The sequence below is a fragment of the Mustela nivalis genome (assembly GCF_964662115.1).
Source record: "Mustela nivalis genome assembly, chromosome: 6".
Lineage (NCBI taxonomy): Eukaryota > Metazoa > Chordata > Mammalia > Carnivora > Mustelidae > Mustela > Mustela nivalis.
In genome coordinates this window covers 119,421,813-119,444,304 of record NC_139025.1, presented here as the reverse complement: position 1 = coordinate 119,444,304, position 22,492 = coordinate 119,421,813, and the positions used below count along the sequence as shown (strand labels likewise).

Here is a 22,492-nt window from a genome sequence, read left to right as displayed (position 1 = left end):
GGAAGTAAAGGCAGATGCTTAACCAACTGAGCCATCCAGGCAACCCAGAATAATTCCAATTATTATATTCTTTGCTGATTTAGCCAAGTGTTTAAAACTATGTATTGTTTTAGAAAAAGATTAACTGTATTTTTAAGTAGGTGCATTAGATTTTAAAAAAGATCTCAAACAGGTGACCTAATTCATTAGCTACCAAACCATTAGCTTTGAAAGTAACAAATCAAAAAACAGACTATAATTAAATAATAATCTCATTTTAAAAATAAATAGCTGAAAATGTGTTAAATTAGAATTGCTAAAAAATTTTTTAAATTTCAGGGAAGTTTTTTATTTAAATCATAAATCAAAAGCAAATATTAAAATATAAAAGCTTCTTAACACATTAAATGAAAAACTTAGCTTCTTACCAGACAGCAGCTAAATTGGAGTGCAAATGTAAACTATGAGGAAACCTTGAGGATCTGGCTGTCCAGTACTGATGAACCACATGCTGTTCCAGCCAGCTTCGGCCATCTGTCTCATCTACTGGAAGGATAGTTAAAGAGTTTAAATTATAAGAATTAACAAAAAAACACTTGAGCAACTATGCCACAATTCTGGATTTATGACCCCATTCAAATAGTCAATTGAGAAAGGCTCTTTTTCTTATCAAACTCAACACCTATGGAACAAATAATACATTACTAAATGGGCCGAAGACATGAATAGACATGTTTTCAAATAAGACACCCAGATGGCTAATCGACACATGAAAAGATACTCAACATCACCATCATCAGGGAAATACAAATCAAAACCATAATGGAATACCACATTATACCTGTCAGAAAGGGGCAAAATTAACAACAGAAGAAGAAACAACAGGTGTTGGCAAGGATACAGACAAGGGGAATCCTCTTGCAATGTTGGTAGGAATGCAAACTGGTATAGCCACTCTGGAGAACAGTTTGGAGGTTCCTCATAAAGTTAAGAATAGAACCACCCTACGATCTGGCACTTGCACTACTAGGTGTTTACCAGTATATAAAAATACAGATTCAAAGGGGTATATAACACACCCTGACATTTATAGCAGCATTATCAACAACAGCCAAACTATGGAGACAACCCAAATGTTGATCAACTGATGGATAAAGAAGATATGGTATCTATACACATGGAATATTAGCCATAAAAAGGATGAAATCTTGCCATTAGCAGCAGGTGGATGGAACTAGTGTGTATTATGCTAAGAGAAATAAGTCAGAGAAAGACAAATACCATATGATCTCACTCATATGTGGAATTTAAAAAAGAACAGAGATGAGCATATGGGAAGGGGAAACAGAAAAAAAAGGAGGAAAACAAGCCATAAGAGACTCTTAATAACAGAGAACAAACTGAGGGTTGAGGGAAATTGGTGGGGGATGGGTTAGATGAGAATTAAAAAAGGCACTTGTGATGAGCACTGGGTGTTGTATAAGTGATGAATCACTGAATTCTACCCCAGAAATTAATATTGCACTGTATGTTAACTAACAAACTTTAAGTTAAAAAATAAAAAGGCCCTTTATATATAAATATCAAATTATATATAGAAATGCACATACAAAAATGTAATTAAGTATCATTGGCTATAAATAAAAAAATTACTCAATTTTAAATGACCCCATGAATAAGAAGACATGAACAGTATATTCAAATAGTTCAATAATCATGAAAGAAATTGAAATGGTAACCAAAGATATTCTCAAGAATTCCCAAACCCTCAGGACTGGTAGTAAGCTTTAAAGAATTATAATCTATTAATATTATAAGGCTAATATAACCTTGCTTCTAAAACCAGATAAAGACAGAAAAATAGTTCATAGAATAAAAATGGAAAATCCTAAATTAAATTGCTAACCCAGGGGCACCAGGGTGCCTCAGTTGGTGCATCACGTGACTCTTGATCTCAGGGTCTTGAGTTTGATTGAGCCCCACATTGGACATAGAGCTTATTTTTTTAAAAATGTAGTAAAAAGTAACAGAATCATTATGTGAATTCAGCTCAGGAATTCCAGGATGATTCACTATCAAAATCTATCTATGTAGGAATAGAACAAAAGAGAAAGATTATATATAGGATTATCTCACAGACAAAGAGCATTTGATAAAGTTCAATATTTATGATTAAAGACTCCTAGAAAAAGAGGAATAGAAGGAAATTATCTTAATTTGATAAAGACCACATACCCAGAACCTATACACAAACCCAACACACTTAACAGAGGAATTTCAGGTGCAACCTTCTTAGACTGAGACCCATTCCAGGAAAATGGCTCTGACTGCTGATGCTTCCTCTGCAGACTAAAGGCCTGGCCAGAACAGACACCATTAATGTGTCACAAAGAAAATACAAGATATAAGAATTTACATAAGACAAAACTGTAGCTGATAATCATCATTTATATTAAAAACCTAATGGGAGAGAAGTCCAAGATGGCAGTGTAGGAAGACTCTGAACTCCCTTCCTCCCACAAACACACCAAATGTATACCTGTATATGGAGCAATTCCTCTTGAAGAACAGGGCTGACTGAACAGCTCCTATACAACAAAAGATGAGGGACCATGGAGAGAGGGGTAGAAGAGACAGAAACACAGTAATGATAGGAATCTGACCTTTGATGCTGTGAAATGCAGTGGGGGTGAAAGTACCGAGGGATCAGTAGAAGAGATGCCCACCCTAGGTCACAGAAAAAAGCTGCAGATTAAAGGACAACTACATTAGAAGTGATGGAAACCTTTTTACTACCTCAGAGTGTCCACCAAAGAGCAGAGGAATAGCTAGAACTCTCTCTAGATCAGAGGTGCTGGTGAACACCATTGTTTATGTTCCTTCTCCACCTTGATATTCAGACGGGAGCAGAGTCTGGGTGTTTCAGGTAGCCTGTTGCCTTGGGGAGTCTTGAGCACCCAGTCTACACCAACTCCAGCTGCATACCCAAGGTGGTACCCCTGCCAGTACCATCCCAGCTTTAGTCTCCCAGTAAGGCTATCCCAGTGTGGTAGGTAATGGAACAACCCTAGCCCGCACTGATTATAGTTCCAACCCTCTTGCCAAAATGGCCCTGATGTGGAGCACCTCAGGGACTCCCTGGTCTGTGCCTGGTCCAGAAGCAGCTTTTCTGAAATAACACCCCCTATGTGGCGCAACCAGGTTTGTGGCTATTCACCTGTCCATCAGGGTGTCCCTGATGTACAGTGCCCTCATGCCCCTAGCCTGTACCTGCTACAGCTCCAGCCAGCCAGCCTAAGTTGCCAGGCATACACAGTCCATGCAGGGGATATTCCTACACTTGGCCATACCTCCCAGACTGGGAGATGTAACTGTTACATCTTACTCATAGAATCAAACACAGAAAGTAAAACAGAATGAGAAGACAAAGAAATATGCTCAAAATGAAAGAACAAGGGCCCCCTGGGTGGCCCAGTCAGTTAAGTGTCCAACTCTTGATTTTGGCTCAGGTCGTGATTTCAGGATCATAAGACTGAGCCCTGCATCAGCCTCCATGCTCAGTGGGGAGTCTGCTTCTCTCCTTCTGCCTCTACCCCTCCTCCTCCTATTCTCTCTCTCTCTAAAATAAATAAGTCTTTAAAAAAGTAAATGAGAGAACAAGACTAAAGAACCAAATGAAACAGAGATACGCAATCTAGCTGATAGAGTTGAAAGTAATAATCATAAAGGGCCTCACTGGACTTGAGAGAGGACTGGAGGAACTCAGAACTTCAACAAAGAGGCAGAAAATATAAAAAAGAACCAATCAGAGCTGAAGAATACAATAACTTAAATGAAATATATATTAGAAGGTATCAGCAGCAGATTAGAGGACATATAATAATGGAGCAGCTACCTAGAATACAGAATACTGTAAAGTATCTAAGCTGAACAGCACACACACAAAAAAAAAATTAAGAAAAAGCCCACCAAGGATAGGTTAAAATACCACTGAAACAATAAGCATACTAACATTAATATTATAGTAATCAGAAAGAGAAGAGAGAGGGAAAGGAGCAAAAAAAAAACACCTTGAAAAAATACTAGTTGAAAACTTTCCTAACCTGGAAAAGGAAATGGACATCCAAGTCCAAGATGCACAGAGAACCCCAAAAAAGATGAACCCAAGGAGGATCATGCCAAGTCACATAACAAGGAAAAGTCAAAAATTAAAGATTAAGAGAGGCTCTTAAAAGCATTAAGAGAAAAACAACTAGTTTTGTATAAGTGGAACCCCATAAGACTATCAGCTGACTTTTCAGCAAAATCCTTACAGATAAGAGAGTGGCATTTTACTTTATATATATATATATATATATATATATATATATATATATATATATATATATATAAAACATATTATGTATATATATATATTCATATTCCAAGTGCTGAAAGAAAAAAAAACATACAGCCAAGAATACTCTACCGAGCAAGATTATCATTCAGAATTGATGAGAGATATTATCTAAAACAAAAGTTAAGTAGTTCATCATGACTAAACTGGCCTATGAGTAGAAGAAAATTATGAAAGGAAAACAATTTCACTAGCAAACAATAAAGTTGGTAGATCAATCATTTATAAAGCTAGTATGAAAGTTGAAAAGACAAAAGTAGTAAACTACATAAAAATTAGTTAAGGACTCATAAAATAAAAAGATGTAAAATATGACATATATAAAACATTAAGGAGTAAAAATGTGCCTTTCAAATGTGTTCAAACTTAAGCAACCACCAATTTAAGTACAAAATGTTATATACCTAGGATGTTATATATGAACCTCATGGTAACCAAAAACCAAAAAAAAAAAAAAAAAAAAAAAAAGATATACACACAAAAAAATCCAACTTTCATAAAACTAAAGAAAGACATCAGTCATGAGGGAAGACAGCAAGAGAGGAAAGGAACAGGAAAGAACCACAAGAACAAACAAAACAATTGACAAAATGGCAATATCATTTTGTATATACCTATATACATGTCAGTAATTACTTCAAATGAAAATGGAGTCAATACTCCAATCAAAAAACACAGGATAGGTGGGGCTCCTGGGTGGCTCAGTGGGTTAAGCCGCTGCCTTCAGCTCGGGTCATGATCTCAGGGTCCTGGGATCGAGTCCCGCATCGGGCTCTCTGCTCGGCGGGGAGCCTGCTTCCCTCTCTCTCTCTCTCTGCCTGCCTCTCCATCTACTTGTGATTTCTCTCTGTCAAATACATAAAAAAAAAAATCTTATAAAAAAAAAACACAGGATAGGGACGCCTGGGTGGCTCAGTTCGTTAAGCAGCTGCCTTCGGCTCAGGTCATGATCCCAGCGTCCTGGGGTCGAGTCCCACATCGGGCTCCCTGTTCTGTAGGGAGCCTGTTTCTCCCTCTGCCACTCTGTCTGCCTGTGCTCGCTTGCTCTCTCTCTCTGACAAATAAATTAATAAAATCTTAAAGAGTCTGTTTCTAAAAAAAAAAAAAAAAAAAAACAACACAGGATAATTGAGTGGATAAAAAACAAGACCCATCTATATGCTGCCTATAAGAGATTCACTTCAGATCCTAAGACATATTCAGACTACCAAAAATGAGAGGATGAAAAAAATATCCATGTAAATGTAAGACAAAGGGCAAAAGACAAAAAGAAAAAAAAAAAAGAAAAGGAAAAAAGCTGGGGCAGCAATATGTACACGAAGGAAAACACTTTTAAACAGATTCTGTAATAAGAGACAAAGGGCACGATGTAATGATAAAGGGATCAATTGCTAACAAAAGGACTTAACAATTACACATATTTATGCACATAATATAAAGCAAATATTAACATACATAAAGGGAGAAACTGACAATAATACAATAACAGTAGGAGACTTTAACACCATATTTACATCAATGGACAGATCATTCAGACAAAAAATCAATATGGAAACGGCAGCTTTGAACCACACAACAGATCAGATGAACTTAATAGATGCATGCAGAACATTTCAGCAAAATATACTTTCTTCTTGAGGGTACATGGAACATTCTCTAGGACAGATTACATGTCAGGCCACAAAAAAAGTCTCAATAAATTTAAGATGGAAATCATATCAAGTATCTTTTCTGAGCACAATGGTATGAAACCAGAAATTAATTATAAGAAAACTGGAAAAACACCCCGCACACATATGCAGGCTAAACAACATGTAGTTATACAAGCAATGGATCAATGAAGAGATCAAGGAGAAAATTAAAAAATACATGCAGACAAAGAAAATGGAAACATAAAAGTTCAAAATCTGTGGGATGTCATAAAAGTAGTTCTCTGAGGGAAGTTTATAATGGTACAGGCTTTGCTAAAGAAAAAAGGGAAATCTCAAATAAGCAATTGAACCTTATATTTAAAGAACTAAAAACAAAACAAAACAAAAACCCAAGAACAAATATAACCCAGTTAGTAGCACTAATAAAAATCACAACAGAAATAAGTGAAATAGAGACTAAAAAAACAACAGAAAAGATTAATGAAATTAGAAGCTGGTTTTTGAAAAGATAAACCAATAAACCTTCAGCCAGAATCCTCAAAAAAAAAAAAAAAAAAAAGTGAAGAAACAATTTAAATTAATAAAATCAGAAATGAAAGAGAAGTTACAATCAAAACACAACTACAAAGAATTATAAGAGACTACTAAGAAAAATTATATGCCAGGCGCCTTGGTGGCTCAGTGGTTAAGTGTCTGCCTTCGGCTCAGGTCATGATCCTGGGGTCCTGGGATCAAGTCCTGCATCAGGTTCTCTGCTCAGTGAAGAGCCTGCTTCTCCCTCTGCCTCTCTCTTTCTCTCATGAATAAATAAATAAAATTCTTAAAAAAAAAGCCAACTATATGCCAACCAACTGGACAACCTAGAAGAAATGAATAAATTCCTAGAAACATACAATTTTCCAACACTGAATAAGGAAGAAATAGAAAATCTGGATGGACTAATTACTAGTAACAAAATTAAATCAGTAATACAAAAACTCCCAATAAATAGAGGTCTAGTACCAGATAACTTCTAGATAACTAGGTAACTAATTACCAGGTAATTTTACCAAACATTTAAAGAATAGTGAATAATTATTCTTTTCAAACTATTTCAAAATAGAAAAAAAAAAATGAAACCAAATACATTCCATGAGGCCAGTATTACCCTGATACCAAAACCAGATAAAGACACTATAAAGCAAAATTACAGGCCAACATCCCTGATGAACACAAATGCAAAAATCCTCATCAAAATACTAGCAAGGTAAATTCAGCATACATTAAGAGGATCACCCACCACCATCAAGTAGATTTTTTCCCAGAAATTCAGGCATGGATACATATTTGCAAATCAATCCACATGATACACATTAACAAAATGAAGGATAAAACTCATATGATCATCTCAGTGGAAGCAGAAAAAGCATGTGACAAAATTCAACATCCATTCATAATAAAAATTCTCAATAAAGTAGTTTAGAGAGAGCATACCTCAACATAATAAAGGCTGGATATAAAAAAACCCCACAAGTAACATCAGCTGAAGTAACATCTCCAAAGAAGACATCCAGATGGCCAACAGACACATGAAAAAGTGTTCCTTATCACTTGGCATTAGGGAAATACAAATTAAAACCACAATGAGTTATCACCTCACACCAGTCAGAATGGCTAAAATTAACAAGTCAGGAAATGACAGATGCTGGCAAGGATGTGGAGAAAGGGGAACCCTCCTACACTGTTGGTGGGAATGCACGCTGGGGCAACCACTCTGGAAAACAGCATGGAGGTTCCTCAAAATGTTGAAAATAGAACTACCCTATGACCCAGCAATTGCACTACTTGGTATTTACCCTAAAGATACAAATGTAGTGATCTGAAGGGGCACGTGCACCTGAATGTTTATAGCAGTAATGTCCACAATAGCCAAACTATGGAAAGAACCTAGATGTCCATCAACAGATGAATGGATCAAGAAGATGTGTTATATATACACAATGGAATACTATGCAGCCATCAAAAGAAATGAAATCTTGCCATTTCCTCTTGCCATTTCCTGAAAGCGTTTCCTCTAAAATAAGGAACAAGACTTGCCCCTTTTATTCAACATAATACTGGAAGTCCTAGCCATAGCAACCAGAAGAGAGAGAGCTAAAAGTCATCCAAATTGGTGAGGAAGAAGTAAAATTGTCACTATTTGCAGATATGATACCATATATTGAAAACCCTGAAGGCTCCACCAAAAGAAAACTATTAGAACTAATAAATGAAGAGGCAAGATGTTGACAGAGTAGGGGACCTTGTCTCATCTAATCCCTCAAATTTAGCTGGGTATCTTTCAAACCATTCTGAACACATATAAATTCAACCTGAGATATATATTTATCTGAATCTGTACAAGCAGAGAAACCACTTTTTGCATGGTAGGAGGTATAGAACCTTGAATTTTTGGGAGGAAATGGAAGATAAACAGCGGGGAGGGAGCCTCCATAAACTGGGTCACCAGAAAATGATAAAACACGAGAGCACAAAATCAGGACCCTTAGAAATCTGCTCCAGTGATATCCCTTTCTGAAAAGGGCACAGGGTATGAAGAACAGGGCAGAATTCTAAGTGGATCACTGTGGTCTCGGGATCCCAGGAGCCTCAGAAAGAATGGGGTGCCTGAACTGATAGAGTATCCAAGCAGTGGAGCAGGGAGACTGGTTATGGTCAGTGAGCCCAGAAGGGACTCTTAGTCTGGTCACCATAAACTGTGAGCCGGGTTGGTAGGGAGACCACTCTCTGCCTGAGCACCCTGAAAAGGACTAGAAGGTTCAGGCTATTTAATATCCTAAGGGAGATATGAAATGGCTTGCACCCACAATAGGGCAACAGGTTGGTGTGGCCCCAAAAGGACACTGGGGCAGCACCCAACCATGACCTGGGAGCTGCGGAAGAGAGCTGCATGTACAAGCCCACAGCTGCTTGCAACTGCAAAGATACAAAGCACACAGACATTCATGGTTCCCTGGAATTCCCCTGGGGAGAGATGCAGCGGTGTGAATAACGCGAGTCTATGGAGACAGTTACACACAGATGTGGAAACTGTTTGACCTGGAAGTTTTATTGGAAGAAAGGAGATGGAAACCCTGCAGCTCTGGGCCAGACACTCCTGCATGACCATATTTTCTCTGACTCTCTAAAGAGGAGTGGAAAGCTGCCAGGGAACAGAAGCCACACAGACAGCCCATCCCCTTGACAAGGGGTGGGGCAACTCCATCCACGCAAAGACACAGAGCAGCTGAGCAGCAGGCCCCTCCCCCAAGAGCAGCAGGCCCCTCCCCCAAAAGATACACTGGAAGAACAGATGAATGACAAGCTTATTTCCCACAGGACTGTAAAACTCCAGTGCCATGAGAAAATAATATATAGAGCTTCAAGTATTCCCTCATGACTCATTTGTACTTGAGGCTAGATTTTACATTTTTTTTAGTTTTTCTTTTTAGTTCCCTCCCCCCACTTTTTTACCCTCTTCTGGTTTCATATAGATTATTTCCCAACTTATGTTTTTAAGTACTTTTTAACTCCCCCACCACATCTATGTTTTATAGATTTATTCCACATACAAGTCCACTCTATTCAATTTTATCTTGATATATATATATATATATATATATATATATATATATATATATATATATATATAATTTCTTTGCAATTTTGGGATACAGTGTCTTCTAGCACAGAGACCAAAAATTAATCAAGAACAGGCAGATCACTCTGCTTTGTCCCCCCAAGAGATTATAGTTTCCAGTTTCCTCCCTCCTTTTTTTTTTTGGTTTTGTTTTGTTTTGTTTTGGATCATCTTGGTTATGGGGCTCTGTGATAGTTTCTGACCACTTTGAATTTTTTTCTAGGGTGCATTTTGTTTGGGTCATGGTTGATATTTTGGACGCTGTTCATTCACTCAACCATCCCTTCAACAGAATGACAGGGAGGAGGAACTCTCAACAAAGAAAAGAACCAGAGACAATGTCCTCTGCCACAGAGCTAATGGATATGGATATAAGCACGATGTCAGAGACAGAATTCAGGATAGTAATTATAAAGCTAATAGCTAGGCTTGAAAAAAGCACACATGACAATACAGACTCTCTAAGGGCAGAAATGAGATTTAATCAAGGCAAACTTAAAAATGCTATGAATGAGATGTACTCTAAACCAGATACTCTAATGGATACGGTAAGTAGGGCAGAAGAGAGAATAAGGGATCTAGAAGAAAGACTGATGGAAAGGAAGGAAATTGAAGAAAAGAGAGAAAAACAACTCATAGCACCTGAAGAGAAACTTAAGAGAATTTAATGATACATTGAGAAGAACCAATATCAAGGTCATCGGGATCCAAGAGCGGGTGGAGAGGGCTAGGTCTATTTGAGCTGATTACATCTGAGAACGTCCCTACTCTGGGGAAGGAAACAAGGGTTCACATCCAAGAGGCAGAAAGGACCCCTGCCAAAATCAGTAAAAATAGATCAACACCCTGATATATGTTAGTGAAGCTTGCAAATCTTAGAGCCAGGGAAACTATCCTGAGAGCAGCTAGGGGAAGAGATTTCTCACATATGGAGGGAGGACATCAGAATAACATCAGACCTATCCACAAAAACCTGGCAGGCCAGAAAGGACTGGCAACACATATACAGGGTATTAAATGAGAAGAAATAACAGCCAAGGATACTTTATTCAACAAGGGTATCATTTAGAATGGAAGGAGAGATAAAGAGTTTCCCCAACAGAAAGAAACTGGAAGAATATAGGACCATCAAGACAGCCCCACAAGAAATATTAAGGGCAATACTATAAGCAAAGAGAGACAACAAAAGTAATATAGACCAGAAAGTGTCAGAGACAATCTACAAAACAGGTACTTTACAGGCAATACAATAGCACTAAATAAATATCCAACAGTTAGTCTAAATTGAAAATGGACTGAATGCTCCAATAATAATAATAAACCCGCCCCAGATATCAGACTGGATAAAAGGCAGGACCCATCAATATGTGTCTATAAGAGACACATTTTGAACCTAAAGACACCTCTAGATTGAAAGTGAGAGGATGCAGAACCATTTACCATGCTAATGGACCTCAAAAGAAAGCTGGGATAATAATCCTCCTATCAGACAAATAAGATTTCAAACTAAAGAATGTAGTAAGAGAGTAGAGGGCCACTGTGTCCTACTTAAAGGGTCTATCCAACAAGATGATCTAATTATTGTAAATATCTATGCCCCCAACGTGGGAGCAGCCAATTATATAAACCAATTAATAACCAAAGAAAAGAAACATATTGATAATAATACATTAATACTAAGGGACTTCAACATCCCACTCACAGCAATGGACAGATCGTTCAAGCAGATCAATAAAGAAACAAGAACTTTGAAAGAGACATTGGACAAGATGGGACTTCACACACACATACAGAACATTCCATCCTAAAACAACAGAACATACATTCTTCTAAAGTGCACAGGGAAATTTCTCCAGAACAGACCACATACTGGGTCACAAATCAGGTCTCAACTGATACCAAAAGGCAAAAAACCGAGATTATTCCCTGCATATTTTCAAACCACGGTGCTTTGAAACTGGAACTCAAGAAGAAATTTAGAAGGAACGCAAACACCTGGAGCCTAAAGACCATCCTACTAAAGAACAAAAAGGTCAACCAGAACTTAAAGAACTTAAGCAATTCATTGAAACTAATGAGAATGAAAACTTATTGGTTCAAAACCTGTGGGATACTGCAAAAGTGATCCTAAGAGGAAAGTACATAGCTGTCCAAACCTCTTTCAAAAAGTTAGAAAAATCCCAAGTGCACAGCTAACCTTATACCTAAAGGACCTAGGGAAAGAACAGCAAATAAAGCCTAAACCAAGTAGGAGAAGAGAAATAATAATGATTAAAGCAGAAATCAATATAACAGAAGCCAGAAAAACAGAAAAGATCAACAAAACTAGAAACTGGTTCTTTGAAAGTGTTAATAAGATTGATAAATCTCTGGCTAGACTTAGCCAAAAGAAAAGAGAAATGACCCAAATTAATAAAATCATGAATGAGAGGGGAGAGATCATGACCAACACCAAGGATACAGAAACAATATTAGGAACATATTATGAGTAACTATATGCCAACAAATTAAGCAATCTGGAAGAAATGGATGCATCCCTGGAAGCTTATAAACTACCAAGACTGAAACAGAAGAAAAATCCAAACAAACCAATAACCAGCAAGGAAACTGAAGCAGTAATATAAAATGTCCAAAAAAAACAAGTGTCCAGGGCCAGATGGCTTCCCAGGGGAATTCTACCAAACATTTATAGAAGAAATTCATTTGAAGCTGTCTCAAAAAACAGAAATGGAAGGAAAACTCCTATTCTTGTTCTATGAGGCCGGCATTACTGTGATTCCATAACCAGGCAAAGACCCTATCAAAAAAAGAGAATTACAGACCAATGTCCCTGATGAACATGGATGCCAACATACTCACCAAGATACTAGCTTAATTTGTTGGCATACACTTGCTGATAAAAATTTTCTAACAATTTTTTCTGTATCCTTGGTGTTGGTTGTGATCTCTCCCCTCTCACCCATGATTTCATTAATTTGGGTCCTTTCTCTTTTCTTTTGGATAAGTCTGGCCAGAGGCTTATCAATCTTATTAACACTCTCAACAAATACCAAAAGTACATTAAAAGGATTATTCCCCACAGCCAAGTGGAATTTATTCCTTGGCTGTAAGGGTGGTTCAACATTCAGGTATTAATCAATGTGATACATTAATAAAAGAAAGGACAAGAGCCATATGATTCAATTGATCAGAGAAAATATTGCATCAGAGAAAGCATTTGACAAAATACAGCATGCTTTCTTTTTTTTTTTTTTTAATAAAGTAGAATAACATTTATTTATTTCTTAAAATCTTTATTATACATGCTGTATTCATGGAAAACCAAGACCTCTGAAGGGACTGGAGATACAGCACGTCTAGCCGAGCTGGCTGTCATGCTGATTGTGGGACCAGTTACACGGACGCCTTCTTCCCCTTATAGGTGGCAATCATTTTCTTGATTTCAGCAATAGCTTTGCCTGGATTCAGCCCCTTGGGGCAGGTCCTGGTGCAGTTCATGATGGTGTGGCAGCGGTACAGGGAGAACGGGTCCTGCAGCTTGGCCAGGCGCTCCTCGGTGAAGTTGTCCCTCGAGTCAATCATCCAGCGGTAGGCCTGCATGAGAACCGCAGGTCCCAGATACTTGTCTCCATTCCACCAGTAGCTGGGGCAGCTCGTGCTGCAGCAGGCACAGAGGATGCACTCGTACAGCCCGTCCAGTTTCTCACGATCTTCTATGGACTGTAGATACTGCTGCTTGCCCTCCTGGGACTCGTCCTTCTTCTTCAAGTAAGGCTCAATGGATTTGTACTGAGCATAGAAGTTGCTCAGGTCAGGAACAAGGTCCTTTATCACATACATATGCGGAAGAGGGTAGATTTTTGAGACTTTGCTGAGGTTGGTGTCGATCTTGCGGGTGCAAGCCAGAGTGTTGCCTCCGTTGATGTTCATGGCACAAGAGCCACAGATGCCTTCTCTACATGATCTTCGGAAGGTCAAGGTAGAATCAATTTCATTCTTAATCTTGATTAAAGCATCCAACACCATAGGACCACATTTATTCAAATCAATTTCGTAAGTTTGCATACGGGGTTTATCTCCAGTCTTGTCTGGGTCCCATCGGTAGATGGCAAATTTCTTGATTCGGGGAGGTGCAGCGGCAGCTGTCTGGGCCCCCCGGCAGGCCTGCAGGCAGGCTCCGCCAAGGGCTGCAGCCGGGAACCGGCATTTCAAGGAGACTCCGACCACCACCGCCATCTTGGCTTCTGACCTACAGCATGCTTTCTTGAATAAAACTCTCCACAGTGTAGGGATAGAAGGAACATACCTCAATATTTTAAATGCCGTCTATGAAAAGCCTACAGAGAGTATCATTCTCAATGGGGAAAAACTGAGACCTTTTCCTCTAAGGTTAGGAACATGACAGGGATGTCTCACATGAGACATCACATGAACAGACACCTCTCCAAAGAAGACATACAAAAGGCCAACAGACACATGAAAAAATGTTCCACATCACTTAACATATACAAATCAAAACACAATGAGATACCACTTTACACCACTCAAAATGGCAAAAATTAACAAGGCAGGAAACAGCAAATGTTGTGAGGATATGGAAAAAGGGGAACCCTCTTACACTGTTGGTGGGAATGCAAGCTGGTACAGCTACTCTGGAAAACACTATGCATTTTCCTCAAAAAGTAAAAAAATAGAGCTACCCTTGGGGCACCTGGGTGGCTCAGTGGGTTAAGCGCCTCTGCCTTTAGCTCAGATCATCATATCAGGGTCCTGGGATTGAGCCCCGAAATGGACTCTCTGCTCAGCAGGGAGCCCGATTCCTCCTCTCTCTCTCTGCCTGCCTCTATGCCTACTTGTGATCTCTCTGTCAAATAAATAAATAAAATCTTAAAAAAAAAAATAGAGCTACCCTCGACCCAGCAATTGCACTATTAGGTATTTACCCCAAGGATACAGATGTAGTGAAAAGGAAGAGCACGTGTACCCCAATGTTCATAGCAGCAATGTCCACAACAGCCCAACTGTAGAAGGAGCCAAGATGTTCTTCAATGGATGAATAGATAAGAAGATATGGCTCATATATACAATGTAATATTACTCAGCCATCAAAAGGATGAACGGCTACCATTTACACTGACATGGCTGGAACTAGAGGGTATAATGCTAAATGAAATTAGTCAGAGAATGACAATTATCATTTAGTTTCACTCACATGGGGAACATAAAGACTAATGCAGAGAACAACAGGGGCTGGGGGGAACTAAATGGGAAGAAATAAGAATAAAATACCATTTGAGACTCTAGACACTAGGAAACAAACTCAGGGTTGCAGAAAGGAAGGCCAGTGGGGGGATGTGGTAACTTGGTGATGGGCAGTAAGGAGGCCATGTGATGTGATCAGCATTGGGTGTTACACTGAACTGATGAGACATCGAACAATGACATGCTATACCTTGGCTATTTGAATTTAAACAACAACAACAACAACAAAAAAAAGGATTAAAGAAAAAGAACTAATAAATGAATTCAGTAACATTTCAGGAGACAGAATTAATGTAAAGAAAACTATTGTGTTTTATAGAGAAAAAAATTAAGAAAACAATCCCATTTAAAATTGCACCAAAAATAATAAAATACTTATGAATAAAACTAAGCAATGAGGTAAAAGACCTGTAACTAAAAACTATAAAATAGTGATAAAAGGATCTGAAGATGACACAAAGAAATAGAAACATACCCTGCTCATGTATTGGAAGAACACTATGTTGTTTCTTTAAAATTTCATTTATTTATTTGTTAGAAAGAGAACACAAGCAGGGGGGATGGCAGGCAGGCAGCAGGAGAAGCAGGCTCACTGAGAAGTAAGAATCCCGATGCAGGACTCGATCCCATGACCCTGCTATCATGACCTGAGCCAAAGGCAGATGCTTAGCTGACTGAGCCAGGCATTCCTGGAAGAATATTGCTAAAATGCCCATATCACCCAAAGAAGTCTACTGAGTCAATGCAATCCCTATCAAAATACCAAGAGTGCAATGGCAGGGTCATAGGGAAGTTCTATTTTTAATTTCTTGAGGAATCTCCACACTGTGCTCCAAAGAGGCTGCACCAACTTGCATTCCCACCAACAGTGGAAGAGGGTTCCCCTTTCTCCACATCCTCTCCAACACATGTTGTTTCCTGTTTGGTAATTTTGGCCATTCTAACTGGTGTAAGGTGATATCTCAATGTGGTTTTAATTTGAATCTCCCTGAGGGCTAGTGATGATGAACATTTTTTCATGTGTCTGATAGCCATTTGTATGTCTTGATTGCATAAGTGTCTGTCCATATCTTCTGCCCATTTTTTGATATGATTGTCTGTTTTGTGTGTGTGGAGTTTAAGGAGTTCATTATAGATCCTGGATATCAACCTTTTGTCTGTACTGTCATTTGCAAATATCTTCTCCCATTCCGTGGGTTGCCTCTTTGTTTCCTTGGCTGTGCAGAAGCTTTTGATTTTGATGAAGTCCCAAAAGTTCATCTTCACTTTTGTTTCCTTTGCCTTTGGAGACATATCTTGAAAGAAGTTGCTGTGGCTGATATCGAAGAGGTTACTGCCTATGTTCTCCTCTAGGATTCTGATGGATTCCTGTCTCACATTGAGGTCTTTTATCCATTTTGAGTTTATCTTTTGTGTACGGTGTAAGAGAATGGTCGAGTTTCATTCTTCTACATATAGCCGCCCAGTTTTCCCAGTACCATTTATTGAAGAGACTGTCTTTTTTCCACTGTATATTTTTTCCTGTTTTGTCAAAGATTATTTGACCATAGAGTTGAGGGTCCATATCTGGGCTCTCTGCTCTGTTCCACTGGTCTATGTGTCTGTTTTTATGCCAGTACCATGCTGTCTTGGTGATTACAGCTTTGTAGTAAAGCTTGAAATCAGGTAACGTGATGCCCCCCGTTTTATTTTTGTTTTTCAACATTTCCTTAGAGATTTGGGGTCTCTTCTGATTCCATACAAATTTTTGGATTATTTGCTCCAGTTCTTTGAAGAATACCGGTGGAATTTTGATCGGAATAGCATCAAAAGTATAGATTGCTCTAGGCAGTATAGACATTTTAACAATGTTTATTCTTCCAATCCAAGAGCATGGAATGGTCTTCCATCTTTTTCTGTCTTCTTCAATTTCTTTCATGAGTGTTCTGTAGTTCCTCAAGTACAGATCCTTTACCTCTTTGGTTAGGTTTATTCCCAGGTATCTTATGGTTCTTGGTGCTATAGTAAATGGAATCAATTCTCTAATTTCCTTTTCTGCATTTTCATTATTAGTGTATAAGAAAGCCACTGATTTCTGCACATTGACTTTGCATCCTGCCATGTTGCTGAATTGCTGTAGGAGTTCTAGTAGTTTGGGGGTGGAGTCTTTTGGGTTTTCCATATAAAGAATCATGTCATCTGCGAAGAGAGAGAGTTTGACTTCTTCATTGCCAATTTGGATACCTTTTATTTCTCTTTGTTGTCTGACTGCTGTTGCTAGGACTTCTGATACTATGTTGAACAAGAGTTGTGAGAGTGGGCATCCTTGTCGTGTTCCTGATCTCAACGGGAAGGACGCAAGATTTTTCCCATTGAGGATGACATTTGCTGTGGGTCTTTCATAGATAGATTTTATGAAGTTCAGGAATGTTCCCTCTATCCCTATGCTTTGAAGCATTTTAATCAGTAATGGATGCTGGATATTGTCAAATGCTTTTTCTGCATCAATTGAGAGGACCATTGAGGTCTTTTATCCATTTTGAATTTTTCTTTGTGTATGGTGTAAGAGAATGGTCCATTTTCATTCTTCTACATATAGCTGCCCAGTTTTCCCAGCAGCATTTATTGAAGAGACTGTCTTTTTTCCACTGCATATTTTTTCCTGTTTTGTCAAAGATTATTTGACCATAGAGTTGAGGGTCCATATCTGGGCTCTTTACTCTGTTCCACAAACTCATTAAACTCTTAAAAATATCACTTTGCATATTGTTGGCTTTCTGTGAAACTGAATTTTGGTGCAGATAATATTTAAATATTACCAAACAACAGTGACTTTATTTTTCTAACTTAAAATTAATTAAATAAAATATAGTGTGTTCTTAGTTTCAGATGTAGAATTTAGTGATTCAAGAGTTGCATATAATACCCAATGCTTATTACATCAAGTGCCCTCCCTAATGCCCATCACTCAGTTACACTATTCCTCCAATCACCGCCCCCGCCAGTAACCCTTTTTGTTTCCTATAGTTGAAGAGCCTCTTATGGTTTGTTTCTCTCTATGATTTCCTCTTATTTTATTTTTCAATAAGAGGTTACTTTAAGATACTTAAAACTGGTTAACTTTAAGATACTTCTACAAACAGTAAATTCTATATGAGTCCAAAACTTAATATACAGGCATTAAATACGAATCAGTATTAAGAAGAGTTCAGCCAAAAATAGTAAAAAGCTATTAACATATCAAAATACTCATTTTGAGAACCACACTATTTTCAAATATAACTAAAATCATTTAGTTAAATGATCTAATAGTTCTGGGATCTCAAGTAGCATTCTAATTCATAAACATCTATCTCAATGTTTTCCAAAGTGCGATCTATGACAGATTTCAGAATCACCTGGAATGTTAGTTTAACATACAGATACCTCAAGCTGAATCTACTAAACATCAGACCCCCTAGGTGCCCCAAATACAGTGTTTTATAAGTTTCTCCAGGTGGCTTCTTATGCGTAATAAAATTTTAGAAATAATTACTTTCAAGACCACAAATATAAATTCTCCTAAGTTGTCTTGACTCTAGTCAACTTTTCCTGCCTCTCAGATAAAGGTGTTCCATCCTTTAGGTTCTCTAAATCATTACACTTTACTTATAGCACTTACCACACTGAATCACAATTTACCTGTTAACAATATAGTTTTCCACACTAGACTGTGAGTTCTTCATAGGAAGTAATCATGCTTTTTGTTTTTGTACCTTTAGCCCAACAATCTGGATGAACAGGAAGAACTCAATGAATCTGGTTAAATGAATAGATGAATACATGAAAATTCACAGTTCTAAAAAGAACATGTGACTTTCACTTGTCCTTAGGATGAAAAAACTTACCATTTCCAACCCCAAATGGTATAAAATTAGCATAATATTAATCTTCCCAATAATCAGTTAAAATTTGGGAGGGGGTAGTGAGGAAAACAGAATGTTTAAAAATTCTAGATACACCTTTAAAACTTCAGCTTTCTTAAGTTCTCAAAAAAGAAAAAAAAAAGAGAGAGAAAAGCCCCATGGAACCAACAAACTGTAATTAATAAGTTTAGTAAGAATGCTGGATATAGGGGGACAAGATGGCGGGGGAGTAGGATGAGGTGCCTTTTCAGCCGGTACCCCAAAGTGAGCTGATTATCTACCAAAGAACTCCATTCACCCATGAAATCAGCCTGAGATCAGAATTATACGTCTGGATCTCTACAGGGGCAGAAGACGCCAGTGGGCAGGTAAAGCGGAGTGGGAAGGCGGACTGATATTAGAAGATAAACAAAAGGGGGAGGGAGCCACCAGAAGCGACCAGTTGGAAAGTAATACCCCAATACGAGCAAGAGTGCCCTGCGTCTGGGACCAGCATTAACTTGGAGATTGGTTGAAAGCACTCCAAAAGAGCAAAGGATCGCGGGGGGAAATTGTGGGAATCGGGGCGGCTAGGGACAGTCCCCGGTCCCAGGACAGCCTCCGGTCCCAGGACAGCCTCCCTGGCGCTGAGGCAGAGAGAGTGCGGCGGAGAAACCAGGTCTTGGTCCCTAAGCCACCAGCGCACCCAAGAATGCGTGGGTTCTAGCTCCTGTGAGGGGATGGGAGCCTCGCCGGTTGGCAGAATGCGCAAAACCTACTACAAAGCCTGAGATACGCGCGAACGTCCCTCATGCTCCCCTGAGAGAGCTACCAAGGCCCGGCTGGCGCTCTTTGACCCCTGCCATTGTTTCAAAGTCTAAGCCATGCGCCCCAAACTCTCCCGAGAGAGGTGCGCAAAAGCCCAGCCCGGTGCTTTTGGACCTGTGCCCAGTTCTCAGTGCCTGAGACGCGCACGCAACCCACAGCTGCCCCTGAAAGAGGTGCGCGCAAGCCGGGTGCTCTTAGACCCAGCAAGACCAGACACTCCCAGCCCGGGCCAGTGGCAAAATCTCAGTGTGCGATTGCTGCTTGGAACCTCTCTGGCGGTCCGGAGCTCCCAGACAGCAGCCACTGCCTTGGCTTTGGGTACAAGCAAAAGATCCTACGCCCCCAGGGTCTGCAACTTGGAACCTGCTCTGCCAGTGGCCAAGGGGGTACTTATTTAGGCTCTGCACCCAGACTGAGGCTTCTCTCTGAGAGGGAGATCAGGGTGCGGTTTGTTTTCCTCTAAAACTACAAAAACCATCAAAGGCGGTCAAGGTGAGAGAAAAAAAAGTGAACAAGCATAAAAACCGCCAAAGAACAAAAGCCTGAAAAAGACCCAGTTTCCTCAGAGCCCACCCCCTTGAGTGGGGTGGGAGGACTTAACTCAGGAAACATCATTGACTGACAACACACGTGGCAGGCCCCTCCCCCCGAAAACAAACCAAGAAAGAAAAAAAAAGAGAAAAAAAAAGGACTACAAGAGAACAACCACTACTTCATAGGAAAACCTGTATTGTTCACTCATTCCCACTATTGTGGTTCTTTTTTTTTTTTTTTTTTAAACATAGGTAATTTTATTTAACCTATTTACCATCACAGCGAGCTGTACAGTACATCAAATTCCATAATACCCTTCTAACCTGAACTTTTTGATATATACACTTATGTTTTTTTGCATTTTTCTTTTTTGAATTCCTTTTATAAATTTTTAGTTTAGTTTAGACTAGTTTATTCCTTTTTATTTTATTTTTATTTATTTTTATTTTTTATTATCCTCTAATATTCATATAAAGTTAAACTTCAAAGTAATCCCCTTTCCCCAATCAATACTACCCCTATAGGTAAACCAATTTTTAATCCCCTTTATCTTAGGAAAATTGAGTCCTTTAACAAAGATATCAAGATACATCCAGGAAGAATCAAAATAACCTTCCTCGCACACACTGAGAATTTATAAGAACTCTCCCATCTTCTTCTTCCACCAGTGTTTCTGTGTTTTTGTGTTTGTCCTGATAGCATATAAATCTTACACTTGGGGTTCTTTTTGACGAGGTTCTTCCTTTATTTGCATATATATATTTTTCTCTTACCATATATTTATATCAGTCTTTTTGTCTCTCTTTGTTTGTCTACTTCATAAATCTTACCTTGGGGCCCATTTGGGCTGAACCTTCTCTTTCATCTTCCCTTTCTTTCTTCTCTCTCTCTCTCTCTCTTTTTTTTCTTTTCTTTTGTCTCTCATTTGGGTGGGGAATCTAGATTGCTCAGAAGTGTTCCAGGGTGCACCTTGACTGCACCACAGTTGATACATCCAGCTACATCTGTCCAGTCATCTCCCACCAAAATGACTAGGAGGAGGAATGCCCAAAAGAAGAAAAATACAGAGAATGGACCTTCCGCAACAGAGCTAACAGCTATCAATATAGACAATATGTAGGAAAAGGAATTCAGGCTAACAATTATCCAGGCAATAGCTAGGTTGGAGAAAGCCATGGATGACCAAACAGAATTGATAAGGGCTGAACTGAAAGCGACCAGACAGGATGTTCACAATGTTAGGGCAGAGCCTAAAGCTACCAGGGAGGAGGTTCACAATGCTCTCTATGAGTTCCAATCTCATCTAAACTCTCTCAAAGCTAGGGTAACTGAAACAGAAGATCGAATTAGTGATCTAGAAGACAAACAGATAGAGAGAAAGGATCAGGAGGAAGCCTGAAAAAACAGCTTAGAAGCCACAAAAACAGAATCAGGGAAATAAATGATGCCATGAAGCATTACAACGTCAGAATTATTAGAATCCCTGAAAGGGAGGAGAAAGAAGAAGTCTAGAAGATATAGTGGAACAGTCCTTCATGAAAATTTTCCCAATCTCGTGAATGGAACCAGCGTTCATGTACTAGAGGCTGAACGGTCTCGACCCAAGATTATAAATTCCAAAAAAAAATCACGAAATCTGATAGTCAAATTGAGGAATTATAATTGTAGGTATACTCTCTTGAAAGCTGCCAGGGCAAAGAGTCTCCTTACTTACAGAGGGAAGCCCATCAGAATAACGTCAGAACCGTCCACAGAGACCTGGCAAGCCAGAAGAGGCTGGTTAGATATATTCGGGGCACTAAATGAGAAGAACATGCAGCCAAGAATACTTTATCCAGCAAGACTGACATTCAAAATGGATGGAGAGGGGCGCCTGGGTGGCTCAGTGGGTTAAAGCCTCTGCCTTTGGCTCAGGTCATGATCCCAGGGTCCTGGGATCGAGCCCCACATCGGGCTCTCTGCTTAGCAGAGAGCCTGCTTCCTCCTCTCTCTCTCTCTCTGCCTGCCTCTCTGCCTACTTGTGATCTCTGTCTGTCAAATAAATAAAAATAAAATCTTTAAAAAAAAAATGGATGGAGAGATAAAGAGTTTCCAAGACCAGCAAGGCTTAAAAGGCTATGCCACCAAGCCAACACTGCAGGGGTTCTATAAAAGAGGAAGAATCCTAAGAATAGCATTGAACAGAAATATAGAGACAGTCTACAGAAAGAAAGACTTCAAAGGTAACTCGATGTCAATAAAAGCGTATCTATCAATAATCACTCTCAATGTGAATGGCCTAAATGCGCCCATAAAATGCCACAGGGTTGCAGACTGGATA

At 39.0% G+C, this 22,492-nt stretch overlaps 1 protein-coding gene and 1 pseudogene across 3 annotated transcripts in view; both read right to left on the bottom strand.

The window, feature by feature from the left end:
- The window catches only part of TUBGCP5 (tubulin gamma complex component 5), a 107,578-nt gene that overhangs the window by 60,757 nt on the left and 24,329 nt on the right, over positions 1-22,492 (bottom strand). Inside the window, exon 8 of one of the 2 annotated variants that reach the window (XM_082735991.1) lies at positions 408-525. In XM_082735991.1, the coding sequence (XP_082592117.1) occupies positions 408-525 (118 nt within the window). The remainder of the gene's footprint in view (positions 1-407; positions 526-22,492) is intronic. The other variant, XM_082735992.1, reaches the window with a different exon arrangement.
- LOC309867292 (succinate dehydrogenase [ubiquinone] iron-sulfur subunit, mitochondrial pseudogene) lies at positions 12,922-13,930 on the bottom strand (annotated as a pseudogene). Its single transcript has one exon. The product of its transcript is annotated as a succinate dehydrogenase [ubiquinone] iron-sulfur subunit, mitochondrial pseudogene (transcript).